Source organism: Dermacentor silvarum, chromosome 2 (genome assembly GCF_013339745.2).
Source record: "Dermacentor silvarum isolate Dsil-2018 chromosome 2, BIME_Dsil_1.4, whole genome shotgun sequence".
In the NCBI taxonomy this organism is placed as follows: domain Eukaryota; kingdom Metazoa; phylum Arthropoda; class Arachnida; order Ixodida; family Ixodidae; genus Dermacentor; species Dermacentor silvarum.
In genome coordinates, this window is record NC_051155.1 from 162450038 (window position 1) to 162467790 (window position 17753).

General features: G+C 47.1%; 1 protein-coding gene across 1 annotated transcript; it reads left to right on the top strand.

Annotated features, from left to right (window-relative positions):
• The first annotated feature begins 11732 nt into the window (after positions 1-11732).
• On the top strand, positions 11733-15842 carry LOC119440518 (transcription factor sox-3). The gene is made up of 2 exons (XM_037705419.2): positions 11733-12675; positions 14740-15842. Exon 1 carries the CDS (start codon positions 11752-11754, stop codon positions 12649-12651), a length of 900 nt encoding a protein of 299 aa, XP_037561347.2. The 5' UTR covers positions 11733-11751; the 3' UTR covers positions 12652-12675; positions 14740-15842.
• Positions 15843-17753: the final 1911 nt, after the last annotated feature.

The following is a 17753-nucleotide window of genomic DNA, read 5'->3' on the forward strand; positions in this document are numbered from 1 at the left end:
CCGCGTCTTCAAGCCAGCAACACGACACCTTCAAGCTAAGCTAACACGGTGGGTGAAGTTCATGTGACATTGTACACTGATGTCATCGTGACAAACATGTTTCGATATTAGCAGAATCAGTATCTGCATTCGTGACGTTACGGGCACATCATCTAGAAGTAAGAGCGCCAGAACCCACCTTTGACTCGGGGTCTTGCTCCAATTCTGTTATATACGGTCTCGTATACTTGGCCCACTTCCTCATGTTTGGATTCTCCTCCCTGAGGAGGATCCGATCTTACGTCCAACCTATCGAAATGAATCATGTAAGCACGAAGAAAAATCAATCTAGAAGGAAAAGGAAAATGGCAGTAAAGCTTCGCGCCAGAAACGTGGAGTAGGTCGAAAGCTGTGCCCGGCGCGATACTTCATCCGTAAGACATGGCCATGAACACACTGGAGCTTGTCATCCACCCGTGCTTCCCTTCTTTCATGTCGGCTTCACGATCGCCCGACGGCCCCGACCCTATGTTATTGCTCACCCTTCCTGAGCATAGCCATGTTAGTACAGTGTACTGTGAAAAACCCACTACTCCCAAGTTCATCCTGATGCCCGGGGATCGGGTGCCGAACGGTCAAGCAGGGTGTAGGTTTAAGTGCATCAAAGCCACCGGCTCAGACAACGGCGCAGAGAGGGAAGGGGAGGGAAGGGATGGAGGGGGGGGGGGGGGAGTCATTTCGTGCACGCACACACACACAGCCATGCGGCCGGCTCAGTCAGCTAAAACATATAGCCTTCGAGATTTGCTTCTACCCGATCAGAGCCACCTCTGGAGCGTGTATTAGGGTGCCACTTATAGCCCAAACCAAGCCAAGTCGCAGATTTTTAGTAACCCAAATATAGCCACATTGCCAACTTGTCCAAGTCGACGCGAAAAATTTTAGCCATACCTGGCAACACTGCATCCAGTAGCGACGCGCGAAAGTACGCTGCGCGCGACAATGCGCTGTTGAGCCCGATCAGAATCAGCGCATGGAACGCGATTGCTTCTCGGTTGGATGTCTTTTTTTTTTTTAAATATTGGCTGTCAAGTTATGGGTGCGGCCCTCACACGGGTGTGATCTTGCGTGCGATCCGTCGTACGACGCGTCGGAGTCCGACTTGCTGCATACGGCGATTCGGGACACATGGTACGAACGATGTGCGGTGCGTAGCTCCGCCCACAACCGGCGGCCCTGCATTGACGCTCGGAATACTGCGGAAATTCGCAAACTGAAAACAAACGTATTTGCACAGTTCTCTAGTTTCGCCGCACAAACGATCAAACGTGTCCGTGCGAGCAGCGTACACGTGTTTCCGCAGACCGCATCCGCATGTGTGGGCTTCATCGACAGCTGCCGATGGCTAGGTGCTGCCAGGCCCTGGTCTCTGGGCCGTCGAATCCGAGACCGGTGTCGCTTGTGACACGACCGCTTGTCGCTCGTAATAAACCTCCTACGTTGGTCAGCACAACGTGCACACAGTTATGTCGCGCTTAAATTGCAATACATTTTATTTTATCGGCGCGGACAGAAGCGAACGAGCAAGCCAGACGAGCCTGCGATCGCTGGGAGACGGTATATAGGCCTAGATCGCGGGCCGTCGGATCCGGGGTCGACAGCCCTTGCGGTCCGTCCGCAGCTCGTTATAGAGCACCCATATTCGTCAACACAATCAACGTCTGAACATTTATGTCGCTCATAAGTGGCAATACAATTAGTTTTCCCGACGCTGTTGGTAGCGATGAGAAAACACAGCAGTCAGGTGAGCCGCTTCGCATAGACGACTGCTGCGGCGTCTGCGCTGACCGCTTCCGAATCGATACCACTTCAACGATTTACTACTTCGCGCAACGTTGTATAACATGCACAATTTTGAGTTCACTTCATTCTGTAAGTTATTTCTTGTCAGAAACAAAGTATACCCGATTTTTGTGTCGCCGTCAGCAGCGAAGAGGCCAGCATCTCGACCAGGGCCTAAAAAAAAAAAAAAAAAAAAAAAAAGAAAAGAAAAAGCACTGAGACGATCGGAGCCCTTGCTCGCCGGCCCCGCCCCGCCGGCTTTACCACGTGAACATGACGCACACGCTGGCGGCGCTATAATTGGCTGTGGCAACAGGTTGGTCGCCGCATTCGGCAACCGCATGCGACAGAAAATGTGGAGAACTTGTTGAGTGCGGCGGCCGATGCGGCGCGTGGTACGACGGATCGCACGCAAAATCGCATCGTGTGTCTCGCGCTTTACACGGATTTACACGGTAAGAATCTTCCTTCGTGTATTTGTCTTCTACTCCACTATCACTAATACTGTTTCGCCTTCCCGGCCAAACTGCACTCTTTTTTATTTTTTTGGCACTTTGAGTCCGAGTATAAGCGCTGCTACGCATTACTTCTAGACTTCTATTTATTCTGATTTTGAGTGAATCCAGCTTGGCATCATTTCGGTTACTGAGTGAATTTTATATACAAGGTGTTTCAGCGAACAGTTTCCAAAATTCTTAAAGGTGGCCTGTGGCAGATAGTACAATTCTAGTTCATCAGCTCGTCTACTTAGTTTTTGTACCTCGCTTAGTATGTCCATATCTGAACAAACCGAAGGAAAAAAAAAAAAAAGGATCAGCGTCGCCAGATTTTAATCACGCAGTTTATCCCCCACCGATGTTCTCCGACACACAATATTGCCAATCCCGCTGACAAGATAATTGTGGTGGTTTGGGTTAAGAAAGAGATAAAGACAGCAAAAAGGAAAAAAAAAAAAAAGAGAGAGAAACACGTCCCCGTGGCGACCACCTGTAGGGACTGCACCACGCAGAAAGTCGCGGCGGCAGTGTCTGGCCAACCGGGGTCACTGTACGCGCGTCGGTGACGTTCAGTGACATACCACTAAGAGGTTCGTTTGGAGAAGGAAAGGTTGGCGCTATCTTCTGCAGCCCTTGAGGGAGCACGGCTCAGCGCTAAGCAGTGACATATCCCCGAAGACGCCCATCGTTTCGTCATTAAACAGGCACTTGTCTCTCTCACACACATACGGGCGCGAAATTTTCCTAAGAATTATCGGGCGACCTTGGCGCATGGTAACACGAATGTAACTCAACGTAAGGAAAATCAGGAATACAGATGAAAAATAGCAATTTCAGTTTACGCTGAATTAGAGAAACGGAAGACCGACATGCGAAACGGTATATATACGAGCTTCTAGTTAGAGAGTGCAGACATACAGAGGATACAACATTATTTTGCGAGCTGCGTATTCCTGAATTTTTCTTGAAGAATAGGTAGATTAAGAAACGCAGCTCAAATGGTATGATGATAAGTTGCGTAATATCTGTTTTCCGCATTTCGTTCGAGTATGTGGAATTTCCCATTCTTGAATAAGCTAGGAGAGTAACGCGTACCTTTTGTTTTTCTTTTAAACAATAAATGCTTTTTAAATTTTTGTTTATTTTTTCTTTCAATTAAATTACCTGCTTCATAGCGTCTAAGAAGTATATCTTTGTGTAACTGGTAAAAACCAACTGCGTTCAATTGACGAAAAGAATGGTCCAGTGTGACTTTTGTGCGGGGAATTCATGATATGAAGGAGGAGGAGGAAAAAAGAAGGAAAGGCAGGGAGGTTAACCAGAAGCACGTCCGGTTTGCTACCCTACACGGGGGAAGGGGTTTAAAGGGATGAAAAGAAAGGAGAGAGAGGGAGGAAAGCACTCGCAGTATAAACACATGCGGTTGTCCAACACTTCACAATCGGTCACTGAGGCCAGTCGACTTCATGAACTGTAACAATGCCCGCGTCGCTTTGTAAGCCTGCGACGCGTGGGGCCACGGTCCAAGAATCTTTGTCTCTGAAAAAGGTCTGCTGTCTAATCGGTCTAACACACTCCGGAGAAGGTCACGTTCGGTCTCATAAAGATGACAAAAACACAACACGTGTTCCACCGTCTCCTCACAGTTGCACGAGTCACAGATTGGTGTGTCGGACATGCCCAGAAGGAATGAGTATGCTTTCGTAAAAGTCACTCCTAACCAGAGGCGGCAAAGTAAAGTTGCATCACGGCGGGGGAAGTTCGATGGAATTTGTAGCCTCATTGTAGGATGCAGCCGTTGGAGATGACAGTTCGTAAAAATCGCGCTGCTCCATGACGTTTCTCTCTCGGTTTGAGCGAGTAAACGAAGACCCCTCGCAGCGTCTGTCCTCGATAAGGGTATAGGAACAGTCAGGGTTTCCTTATGGGCTATGATATGAAGGTTACTAAAATTGAATAGGGGGTTGTCGGGCCGCTCACTAACGGGAAAACACGCGTACTTTACCACACCACGTGGCACACTTTGTGGAAAAGCCGTTATTATCATCGCACAATCCATCGCAGTGGTCCGCGTGCGTGGGTGTGTTCAGATAAGGAAGCGCGATCCGGGCCATTTTTAGTTTTCAGTGAAATTATTACCTGAAGTGGGACTATGTCTCTGTAGAAAGGAACCCACTTTTTTTTTTTTTATAAAGCATAGCCACGAGTTTCTTGAAAAATAAATTTCATTTCACTAAAGGCAGAAGAGCATTTTAACTACTCGCAGATTTTACAAACTCGAAGGCCTATCACTCTAAAATTAAAGCATTGTACCCTGCCAATTTTTTTTCAGTAAATCTGCAGTAATAGTACTATTGGTCCACGGGAAGTTAGATGTATATGTGCCTCACAGTATGTTATTGAAATATTGCCAAATTTTGGTGTTTGAGCAACTGCCTCTGACTGGACCGTGAAATCAGTTTTTTTTTCTGTCGGGCCAATTTCGGATACGGCGTTGAAACTGAAAATTATATCTGACAAATATTCAAAAGGTTCCTCGTTAACTAAAAAAGAAGTATGCAAATAAACCACGTATTTATTTCGTTATAAAATGCCCCTATTGAGAAAATATGAACATTTCGGAGGCGTTTACCAAAAAGAAAATCAATGTTAATTTTTATGACAGTTTTACGGAATACCCACCTAGGAATGTTTAACCTTGTACTGTAAAATATGTTGCATTATTATATTTAAAGGGAGGAAATTGAGCCTCTGTTAGGACCCGTTGTGGTCGTTGTCTCGTTGTGGTAATCAAATTAAAATCACAAAAAAAAAAAAACATTTGAAGTTGAACCTTTAACCCAAGGTACCTTCAAAAAATGTCCAAGTCGGCCTCTAACTTTTTCGCGTGCGGAGATTATGTTAAATTCAGCTTGCCTTAATTCCGTGGGAGATGTGGTATTAGATGTGGAGTAAAGGAGTTAACGTGTAGAAAAGGGGGTTCCCTATTACCACGTGCTTTTGAAGCTTGCAACGGCTTGCGACTCGATAACGAGATTACGGCACCTTGTCTCAGTTAATATTTCTTGTTCGTTCCACAGTGTGGATTGAATATTATGCTTAATATAAAAATTCAAGTCAAAATGAAAAATGTTCTTGACCCGTTTTGCGAATGTCCTTTTCTGAACGTACCCAGGTGGCTCATCCACTGCAGTGACGTCATCGCGCTTTCCCACTAGGCTGGTGCATGCACACGGGAGCATTTCGAATAGCAGATGTAATTAGAGATCAATGCCAGAAATAGGTTCCCCCGACAAGTTAAAAAAAAAAGAAAAACCTTCCTGTACGCGCTCTCGCATGCTTACTACCTCAATTCACCGTAGCAGCAATACCGATGCAGGAGCCTTGAAAACTCAAGCTCGACTCATTTCATGACTAAAAAGAGTCAACAAAAAGAACGAGCTCAGAGTTCAATATGAGTCATCTTTATTTTATTATTAGAGCGAGACACAATCGTTGGTATGACCATACACGGGCCCTAAAATTTGCTGAATTTTCTCAGTTTAAGTAAAATAACGCGACATACTTTTGCAGCGCTAGAATAAACAGCCCTAGGTGGGTATTCAGTAAAGCTTTCATAAAAGTTAGCCATGATTATATTTTGTACCTGGCTTAGTATGTCCATATCTGAACAAACCCAAGTAAAAAAAAAAAAAAAAAAGGGATCAGCGTCGCCAGATTTTAATCACGGACGCAGTTTATCACCCACCGATGTTCGCCGACACACAATATTGCCAATCCGGCTGACAAGATAATTGTGGAGGTTTGGGTTAAAAAAGAGATAAAAACAGCAAAAAGGAGAAAAAAAAAGAAAAAAAAAACACGTCCACGTGGCGACCACCTATAGGGACTGCACCACGCAGAAAGTCGGCGGCGGCAGTGTCTGGCCTATCGCGGTCCCTGTGCGTGAGTCGGTGACGTGCAGTGACAGATCCCGGAAGACACACATCGTTTCGTCACACTTTCGGCCACAGACGATTAGAGTGATTTATTGTCTGACATAACACGGGCAGAAGAGGAATGCGTCACTGTGCCTTCTGTTGCTTTATCAAAGAACGAGTTTTATAAACGGCGTAGACGGCGCGTGGCAGTTAACCTTCTTCCTTTCTTGCAGTCCTCTCCATTTGCGTATACACATAGCGAACACTTTAAAAAAAATTTCTATAGGTTGCCTGTGGCAGATAGCACAATTCATCAGTTCATGAGCTGGTCTACTGGAAGAGGCGGACATTACTTGCACGCAAAATTTAAATTCGCGATCGACATAAATTTAACTTCCCGTGGACCAATAGTGCTAGTGGTGCAAGTTTACGGAAAAAAAATTTTGGCGAGGTACAATGCGTTAATTTTAGAGTGATAGGCCTTCGAATTTGTAAAATCTGCAAGTCGTTGAAATTCTTTTGCCCGCTTGTAGTGAAATAAGATTTCTTTCTCGTGCAATCCGTGTTATATGTGTCGCAAAGCGAAGGTTGATTCTTTTCTACAGAGACATATTCCCACCTCGTGTAAAAATTTCGGCGAAAACTGAAAATAGTCCGGACCCCGCTTAGTCAGTGCTTATCTGCACACACCGAAGTAAAAAAAAAAAAAAAACGGCCAGCGTCGCCAGAGATTAATCACGCAGTTTATCACCCACCGATATTCTCCGACACCCAAAACTGCTAATCTGGCTGACAAGATAAATGTGGAGGTTCAGGTTAAAAAAAAAAAAAAGAAGAAGAGAAAACAAAGAAAAAGGATAAAAGAAAAAACGCGTTCGCGTGGCGACCAGAAAGTCGGCGGCGGCAGGGTCTTGCCAGCCGAGGTCACTGCACGTGCGTGGGTGATGAGATTTGACGTATACCCCGGAAGACGCCTATTCACGGGTAAAATGTGTTTTCCAGCCAAATTACTTTCGGCGAGTAGAATGAAGTGCTGTTTGAGATAACACGGGCACAAGAGGAATGCGTCAGTGCGCCTTCTGCTGCTTCATCAAAGAACGAGCTTGACTTCTTGGCGAAGACGCGCGTGGCAGTTTACCTCTTTTCTCTCTGGCTGCCCTTTCCATTTGCAGATATAGATGTGCGTATATACAGCGTGTTGCAGCGAACACTTTAAAGAAATTTTAAAGGTTGCCTGTGGCAGATAGCACGATTCCAGTTCATGAGCTGGGCTACTCGAAGAGGCGGACATTGCTTGCACACACAATTGAAATGCATGATGGACTAATTAACAAACATTCACTAATGAAGTTTCTAACTAATTACCTTGTGGCCCATATTGCAAGTTACAAATTCTAGCCGTGGAGTTCTCAAGGCGGATCCACTTGGAACAGATTGTCAGGATGACACCAGTATCGAGATATTAATTCCCGAACTTCGCGGAGAAATGCTTGGGCGTTCCAGTTACTTTGTGCTCCAATGCATAAAGCGACGTTTTGTGCAGAAAGTAGCCAACGCCATGTTACCCGCTTAGTCAGTTCTTATCTGCACGCTCCTTAGCTGCTTATTCGTGAATTTTTCTTGAAGAATACGCAGATTAAGAAACCCAGTTGAAATGGTATGATAATAAGTAGCGTAACGTCTGTTTTCCGTAGTTGGTTCGAGTATGTGCAATTTCCCATTCTTGAGTAAGGCGTACTTTTTGTTTTTCTTTCAAACAAGAAATGCTTGGTTTTCTTTCTTTTTTTTTCACGCTAAATAACTACTTCACAGTGTCTAAGAAGCATTTTTTTTTTGTAGAACTGTGGCTAAAAAAAAATTTGCATTCAATTGACGAAAGAGTGGTTCAGTGTGACTGTTATGTGGGGAATTCATGATGTCACAAATTGCCTCTTTGGTAGATATGACGGTTACTAAAATTGAACAGGGTGGTCGCGATCCTCGTTAACTGGAAAACACGCGTACACGGAAACACGCCACACTTGCGTGGAAAAGCCGATATTATTCATCGCACAATCCATTACAGACCGCCACTACGTGGTCCACGTTCGTAAGTGTGTTTAGATAAAGACAGACTAAGCGGGATCCCGACATTTTTTTTTTTTTTTTTAAGTTTTCAGCGAAATCCTTATACGGGGTGGGAATATGTCTCTGTAGAATGACATCAACCTTGGTTTTGCAGAACATAGCACGGATTTCTTTTTAAAAAATAGAAAGAAATCTTATTTCACTAAAGGCGGAAACGAGCATTTTAACGACTTGCAGATTTTACAAATTCGAAGGCCTGTCACTCTAAATTTAAGCATTGTACCCCGCCCAATGTATTGCAGTAAATCTGCGGCACTAATACTCACAGTATGTTTTTGAAAAATTGCCACACATTGGTTTTTCAGCAACAGCATCTGACTGACACCGAAATGAAGGGTTTTTTCAGGCCATTTTAGCTAAAGCGATGAAACTGTAAAACGGTTTCTCGCAAACTAAAAAGAAAAAAAAAAGAAGTATGCAACTACCACCACACATTATTTAGTTATAACATCCTAAAAATAACAAGATCGCGATAATAGCGAAAACTTGAACAGTTCGGAGACCTCTAAAAAAAATAATCGTCGCCGAATTTTATGAAAGCTTTTCGGAATACCCACCTAGGACTGTTTAATATAGTACCTGCGAAGATATTGTCTTAATTAAATTGAGAAAATTGAGCCTACGTGAGCACCCATGTATGGTCATCCCAACGATGTCTCGTTCAAATAAAATGAATATGACACTCTTATTAAATTGTGAACTTATCATTTTTGTTGTAGTAAAGAAGAGTGACTCAGACTGCGTCTTTCTTGCCTCTTTTTAGCCATAAAATGGTTTGAGTTTTCAGGGCTCCTGCATCTGTATTCCTACTGCGGTGCGGCGAGGCGCCAAGCACGCGTACACCAAGTTTTAATGCGAAAGGTTTATGTGCCCCAGAAAGCGGAAAATTCGGCGTTGGTGTGACCACGATGGTCAAGGGAGCCCAAGTGAGCCAATCGTGGCAGTTAATGACGTCAATTAAGACGACGTTAATTAAGACACGTGTATAATTAAGATAGAGTTAATTGCGGCACTCGTGTGAATTTCACTTTGGTTTTTGAGCTCCTTCTGTGAACGCTGATATTTTCTATGTGTCCCATACCACAAAAGAATAAAGCTTCGGCTTCTGGCTGTCTGCAGCCATATTTCCCATATTTCTTGCTGTCTGCAGCCATAGTTTCGCCAAGCAGATCGGTCCCCCAAGCAGAAGGCGGCGCTAAGTTGTTGAACTGACTAGAGCGTGTAGCACCGAAAAGAGAATACGTTTTTAGCCATGCCTTTTTGTGCGCGGCAAACAACTTGAAGCCTCAATTAGCTTTACTGAAAAGTACCGCCGCTTAATATTAACTGGTTAAGAACGGCTTAATTTTGAGAAGCAGTTCAAACAGCAAACATTTCTGGCAGAATCTATACTGATGTGCGTATAGTTAGGCGTCCATAAGAAAAAAAGAAAAGCCGATTGCTTTGGTTTGTTTCGCGTGCTCGCATTACCATACAGGTGTCGTGAAATGCGTGGACTGCCAATTTGCGATGCACGACTGACTTAAAAGACTTTTCGTAGAACGGCTGGCCTGCGGCCGTGTGGCCGATTGGGATTTTCGCGGGATAAAAGCCAACGACAAAAGCTGTATTCCCGAGAGGATTAGTGTGACGACGTACACGTCCTCGTGCGACCTTGGGAAAAAAAGAGTGGATAAGGGAGGGTGCGGCTGAGCAAGGGTGGGGGGGGGGGGGGGGGATACGCGCTTTGAGAGGTTTAGCGAACGGACCCTACCACCATGCCAAGTTGAAACCGGCTGATGGTCACGGAGATAAGCACGCCTTGCTTGGAGACATTCTCCAGCAGTCCTTTTGTGGGCTTCAAGGGAAGCGGCAACAGAGGCCCAGACGGAACACTGCAGCCTTGGTTGGCTTCCCCTATTGTGCCACCCCAAAAACCCAGCCTTTCTTTAAGCCCGCTCCAACAAGCCAGGACCAAAAAGGAGAAAGAAAAAAAAAGGGGGGGGGGGGGGGGTACGCTTTTTGGCGGCGGCAACGCGAATGCGCAGATGAATGGAATGCTCGAATGCCCGCCTCTTGAAGCTTTTCTTGAGCTTGTATGAGCACGTGCACTGATGAGATATTTGTTTCCACGGCTTCATGATTCGAATCTGTCCGTGGCATAGTGCAACTTGTAAAGCGACGTTACGAGAAGGGGAAAGAAAACCAGTGTCGGTGTCTCGCGCTTGACGCCCGCGGCATTTGAGGTGCGTAATTCTTAATCCCTTAGAATTCGAGGCAGTGCACCGCGGTACAAAAAAAAAAAAAAAAAAAAAAGAAAGAAAGCTATCGTTTTTTTTTTTTTTTTTCAGATCACCGTTACTCAAGAGCTGGAGCAGGTAGCTGGGTGGTTGTTCGCGGACAGCAGTCGTACGCTGCTTGTAGCTTTTTTTTTTTTTTTTTTTTTTTTACGTGGGTCATATCGACCATTGTTTGAACGGAGGGGTACAAATTGAGGGGGAGAAATGTTAAAGCCAACGCACCTCCGATTTCATCCGTGCCGCACATGGACGTGGTATGACAATATGATTCCGTCTTCACTATACTCACTTGCTGACGTGGCGTCATAGATAAGAGTGCGGCTGCGTCGTGCTCTCGTGTATCGTCGGGTGCGTCGAATAGCTGGAAAGCGCTTTGCTTCGGAATTGTACCCGTCGTTTCTGTGATCACAGCTAACCGCGCGCATTTCTTCTTTCTTGCATCTACGCTTACAACGTGTCACCCACGACGATAACGGGCAACTGTTGAGCCATTAGCGATATGGCATGCGCGTTTATAAACATGAAAGCCTGAGCGCCGAAGAGGGAACGAATCCCTTGAATGGTGGGGGAACGGGTACAGCAAGCGGCAGTGGCAATTTTTGTTTCTTATTTTTCGCAGGGCAGCGCGGAAAGTCTGGCACTGCAAGCTGTACCACGAGAATACGCTCAAAGAGCCCCCCCCCCCCCCCCCCCCTCCCCAGTTCCCCATGTATTTTCTCTTGCTTAAGCTGTGCGCATTCAACATTTGGCGTAGCGAGGGGAAAGAAAGAGGGACAATGGGTCCTGAGGCTTCTATGACACGAGAACGGAGGGAATGATGGATGAGCCCATTTCTCAGCGGGTACACCATTCAAGGAGGGGAGGAAGTCGTGGAACATCGCCATTGTGCTGCGCTCTGTGAGCTGCTCGGGTGTGAAAAAAAAAAAAAAAGCAAAGAGGGCGGGGGTGTTACGCACCTGGTGGAAAGGGAGAAACATCCTCCTTTCCGAACGCATGGGACGTGTAACCAATGACAAAACATTTATCGCGGTCGGACAAGTCAGGACGGTGCGTGTGAGTGACTAGTGTACCTCGTGGCGTACAAAGATGAACGTGGGCCTCCTCGCGATGCAGCAGCCCTACCAGGCCATGGCCGTCAGCGCGGCTCTACAGCAACAACAGCAGCAGCAGCAGCATCACGGTTCTCCGGTTATGGCTCCAACAAGCGGCTCGAATGGCAGTGCTTGTAACGGTGGTAGTGTCGTCGTCGGCGGCGGCAATGACCGTCGGGATCACATCAAGCGGCCCATGAACGCGTTCATGGTGTGGTCGCGCGCGCAGCGGCGCAAGATCGCGCTGGAGCACCCCAAGATGCACAACTCGGAGATATCCAAGCGGCTGGGTGCCGAATGGAAGCAGCTGAACGAGGAAGACAAGCGGCCGTTCATCGACGAGGCCAAGCGGCTACGCGAGCAGCACATGAGAGACCACCCGGACTACAAGTACCGGCCTCGACGCAAGGCCAAGGCTCCGACGTCCAAGAAGCTGGACCAGCCTTACCCCATGCCGGCGGGCACTTACATGACGGAACAGTGCAGAGCCTACTTGCAGCACCAGCAGCACGGGCTGGCCCAATTTCACGCGTCAAACGCAGCTGCGGCAGCCGTCGCAGCTGCAGCCTCGCCGCAGGTCTACACGAGGGACACGACACCTCAGCAGCAAGTCTCGCCGCCCTCGTCTTCGAGCAGCCCGGCGCTGTCGGGCAGCTACTCGCCGTTCCCTCCGGACGTGAAGCCGTTCGCGACGGGGCCGTACAAGGCACCCGGGGCTCCCGTGGACATCGGACCGGGATCCCTGTACGCGGAAATTTACGGAGCGCATCAAAATTCGGCGCTTACTTCTGCTGCCGTGTCGGCCGGATATCCACAGGCAGCTGCCGCTGCTGCCGCCGCCGCGTACATGTACGGCTGCGGACCTGGCTACGCTTCGGCCCAGGACCAGCGTCGCGGCCTGCCCATCATCTTCTAGGCTTCGTGATACGTGCCCGATAACGTGAGTTTTTTTTTTTTCTTTCAAGTTTTTGCGCGAGCGTGCTCGCCCTAAACTTTGTGCCCTGCACGCATTAGTTTGATTTAAAGTGCTGTAGGCAGATGTGTGGATAGTTGTGATTTCGATATCTACGCGATGTCAAGCCACTGAACCTTTTCCGGTTAAAACAACCTAAAAACTCTGAAAAAAAAATCCTCGATATATATTGGCATACAACGGCAGAAATGACACTCAAAAAAAAAAAAAAATAGGGGGGAGGACTACTGCCGTTGTCAGATGGGAGGAGGACTTGACAGCTGTAGGCGCCGCGTCTCGGAGCTTACATGACTCAGCTCAGCTCCATACGGTGTATTGGCCCCTGCACAGCCCACTACCCGAGCTGACAGGGTAGTTAAGGACGACGATAAGCTGGCAGGTATGTTGCAGCAATGCACTCGCATGGCGTTTGCTATAGGCGCTTTTCTTTCCTTCCATGCGTGTCGCAGCTACTCCACACGCCACACTACGCAACTGCAAGATGCAATAATACGTTCCTCAGCCTTGTGGTTTACGCTTAATACAGTGGAGTAAAATTTCGCTGTCATTTCTGCTCGATTTCTGCCATTCTACACGGGAGTAAATTTTAGACAACAGGCAGGAAGTTTGATGATTTCTGATTTCTCGGCTCCTCGCAAAGAAATACTGCAGTGGTAGAACGGCTCCTTTCACGCCTTGACAATTCGGCGCAGAAGACGACGAACGTGCTGACGTGACGTCGTGCGCTCCCACTGAGCATGTGCAAAATGTTTTCGGCATTACCGTTAGACTGCGCTCACAGTACCGAATGCTACGGGCTCCCGTGTTCACGCTCAAAAAGATCGACGACCGTAAAATGCTGAGTGACTGAAATGCGGTTTTTCTGGCGCTTTTTGTGGCACTAGTCGGTGCTGGGGACACTCAGCTGATCAATTGTGGTGTAATATGAAAGCGCGAGCCTTTGTGACTGCACTTGGCCCTCGCGATGATCCAGCGCCCACTGTTGACTCGAGAAGCGCCGGCAGCACAAGCCCGGTGTACTTCGATACATGACGTCATGCCACCTTACCGTAGTATGAAGGGTATTCTAATGGGTGCTCCAGAGTCAGCCGCGGTGAATTTGACGTCACCGCTTTCGTCAAACCGCACTTAGCGCCAGCACTTTCGCTTGTCCTGCCTCACTTAAAACTTTAGGCGACTGATATTCGCGCGTACGCTGCTGCGATTCATTCGGGAATTTTTATCGTAGATTTCTTTTTAAAGGTACTAAATGGCGATAGATTGCGCCGAAATGTCAATCAAGTAGCCAACGTGGGCTTCCTATGCAATAATTTTTGACATATTCCGTTTTGCATGTTTGTCTTTCTGTTACATGCATGCGACTGTGACGGGATCTGATGGTCTGTTCGAAGTTATTCGAATTGTCAGTGTGCCGGTGTTTTGGGTGCACCACGCCGGGTGCGGACGTGCGAAAGCCTTACATTACGCTCGAACAAGAACAATAAATTGCATTGCGCATGCGCCTTGAAATTGCTGCAAGCCCATTGCGGTCACGCGTACACGCTGCTGCGTGTGGGTCGGGCAGCGAAATTTGCATTAAACCTGTATAGCTCTGTTCGAAGGCTGAGGCACAATGTACTCGAATCGTACAGTCGCAACGGAAAAAAGATTAGCATAAGTGGCCGGAGCGGCACATTCCATTTTCCGAAGCAGGGGTGGCCGTCAAGAAGCGGGTCCTGATTTTGGCCGCTCCGGCCGCCAGTCACTTGTGGTAATCTTCTTTTTCCCGCTGAGACTGTACTTTATTTATACAGTGTCTTTTTGTGTCGGGAAAACGCGTGCTTTCCGGCTTGTGCAACCCACAACTCGCACGCGGTGCCAGCGTTTGGGCAGCCGATCACGTTTGTGAAGTGCTACCGCGCTTGCAGCTTAACACCAGTGCGTCCGAGCTGGCATCGTCACGTTCTAGTATATGAACCTCGGTTAACGTTTGCCTCTTTTGGGAAGCGTCAAAGTGTCCAACAATGACTCGACGATGTTTTCTTTCTCCAGTGGGACAAGCGCATATCTCCGTCGTGCCTTCTGCAAAGGACACCAGCTCCGTCTGTTGTGATATCTGCTCGTCGCACCCCCGGATGCCTCCTGAAGCTGTTACCGCCAGCTGGCCACAAGGCAACGCTGAGATGTTTGATAGATGGCCCATTTTTAGCGGACGTTTTTCGACACTCGGTGTACATAAGTGACCTAAGGAGTTTCACGAAAGTTTGCGTCCGCCTGGGAAAATAGTGCGACTTCCATTCGTATAAGGGCAGTCGCAATGGCCGGAACCACCTTTTGCGGGGCAGTCGATCTGCCAACTACTGGGTTAACCGATAGGCTGGCAGATGACGGAGCAATAACGATAGTATCGGTGAAAACAAAAGGGAACCTAACTGTACGTTATATATGTACATTTTAATGGGGGAAAATATTGTGGAGAGATAGGCAAAATGATGGACTTCGATGAATGTAATGAAATCGGATTAGATCCAGAAGGCTAGGTGACTATTTGGTGCCGCCCTGTTTCAAGGGGGGTGCAATGAAAATTATCGTAAGCTCAAGAACGCCTGTTATTGAATGCAGTGGTCGATGCCAACTGTCATTGTGGGCTTTCTCACTAATCATTTCACTAAAGGGGTAGCAAATGTGTCTTACTGGTTTTGGCGTTTATTGGTGAGCACGAGGACGCGGGTTCGATTCCCTCTCGCATTTGTGTTGGGACGATTGGGTGAAATACACGCTCGTGTCCTGTCCTCAGTCAGTCTATCGGTTGATCAGACGCCAGAAGTAACTTCTGCGCACGCGCAATGCCGCTTGTGCTATTTCTGGTTGGGCTAGGTCTCCGCAAACGAGGTCGCTTTAACCTAGAGTTACCGCGTACCCTTATCGCTTCGGCCACGTGACCTAGCTTGGAGCACGCCAGCTAGCTGGCAAGGAAAAATAGCATATGCGACGGCTGTCATGTGGCCGGGACGTTAACGGTATGCTAAAGCTCCATTAGTGAGCTTTTCAGTCACGGCTCGCTGCCACACGGGAACTCACCTAGCTGTGCACTAAAGTGTCCGTCCTGTGAAAGTGGCACAAAACACGTACAAACCAACTGATAGCGGTACGGCCAGGTGCGTTTCTGTGCAGCGATACTAGAACTTTGTTGTTCGCCCATGTTCCTTCGTCGTGGTCTTCGTACTTCATGGAAGCCGCAAGTGCAAAGTTGTTGGACTTCGCCGGGTTTTTACCGGCTTGTGTATATTCTTACTATATAGTTAGGTGCGTCGCCTTGCGACGCTAATTGGCGTGCTATATGTATGTACGTATGTATGATTGCACAGCAATCCGTTGTGTGGATTGCTGTGTCATTCTCTTTGCGCATTCTCGAGTTATCATTCTCGGGAGCACTCACTTTTGCCCAACGTGGCGACCGGTGCGACGCCTCATTAAGGCGTTGATCTGCTTGTCTGCTGTCTTAGCCACTCAACGGTCACAGACAGTACTGTCCACGAAAGTGATCTGATGATGATGTGGCTTTCCCCTTTGTGTCGGGGGGGGGGGGGGGGGCGCTATTTTTGCGCCCTAGTCGTTACGTTACAGCAACAAAAAAGTAAAAAAGAAAAAAAAACGATTATAAATGACAAGGGACACGCTCTCAGCGCGGATCACTGGGCGCCCTGCGAGTCCCATCGTGAACGCGCCCCGCCATCTCTTGGTTGTGCATTATTCTAGCCATAGCCTCCTCGATAACTCTGTGCCTGTCAAACGGCGCTCGATCGGCCGTCGCTTTTCCCTCTCCTTATTGGTCGTTTCCACCGAGAGATGGCGCCACCGACGTAGACTAGCTCATGACTCCTGCCGTGTGCCTGCGTCTCCGTCTCTCCGGTACCTCCGCCTATCGCAAGTCAGGTGCATTGTTTTTGTCGAGTTTTCTCGTGCATTGCGGTCAAACCTAGCAGCGTTGGTACGGTCCACACATTTTAAAGGGACAGGGTAAGCGAATATCATGAAAAAAAAAGCGATTTTTTGTTTTTATCGAAATATGAAAGTACATTCTTTTCTGCATCTTTTTCAGTATCACTCACATCTTGCGCAATTTATATCAACCAAAAAAAGCGTTCTGAAAGCAAAGCGACCAGCGACATGCCCCTTTTTACGCACGCTGTGTTTTCGTAGCTTTTTTTTTTTTCAGCGTTATTCTGCAAAAAAAAAAAAAAACTAGTTTTCCAAAATTTAGCTAAAAGAAAAAGCTGTATGGCAACAGTGTTCAAGTTGTTAGTCAAGAGAAGCCTGAGACGCTGCTTCCCGCTTTTCACGCGTTTTCCATGTGTTGAGCTTTGGTAACGTTGGTTCTGGCGTATGTGCTGCGTATGCGCTGACAGAGCAACGCATTAAGCAACAAAACAGACTCGGGAAGCTAAACGACAGCAAAAGAAGCGCGAAGCTGACCAAGATGATAACTATGCAGCTGGCTCCTACTGAATAAATGGGTCAAATTTTTTGCAGAGTGCAAAGCCTGGGATTGAAGTTATTGTTTACTTTAAAGTCAGTTTTCTCAAAACAAGAATTTTCGTTATGTCGGTACAATTTTTTTTCAACATGACAAAAGCTAGCATGCTGATTTTTTGTGTGCATACTAAATGGTTATGCGGCAATATGCTGAACCAAAATTAAGACTGTACAATGAATAGTTTTCGTGAAATAAGAAGAAAATTGACAAAAATTGTTCTAAAAGCATGTCTGGGAAGAAAAAAAATTCTTAATAATTCACTTTTTTGTATAAAACTTTTTTTGGTTCAGTAGATAGAACACAAAGTACTGAACAAAATGACATCAACCTCTGGACGATATCTCTATTAGTTGCTGAAAAACGTGCACCACAATATGCCCAAAAATACATGGGGAGTATAGGGCTTACCCTGTCCGTTTATCGAGGAGGCTATGTTCTGGCGTTGCAGACGTGTTCTCGCCTTTCAGGCAATTGCTGATGATTTCGGGCGTTTACAATGAGCGTGCCTCGCCCTACGACTCATGCTGGT

Excerpts from the sequence above, each read along its gene's own strand:
- LOC119440518 (XM_037705419.2), top strand. The coding sequence starts at position 11,752 with ATGCAGCAGCCCTACCAGGCCATGGCCGTCAGCGCGGCTCTACAGCAA.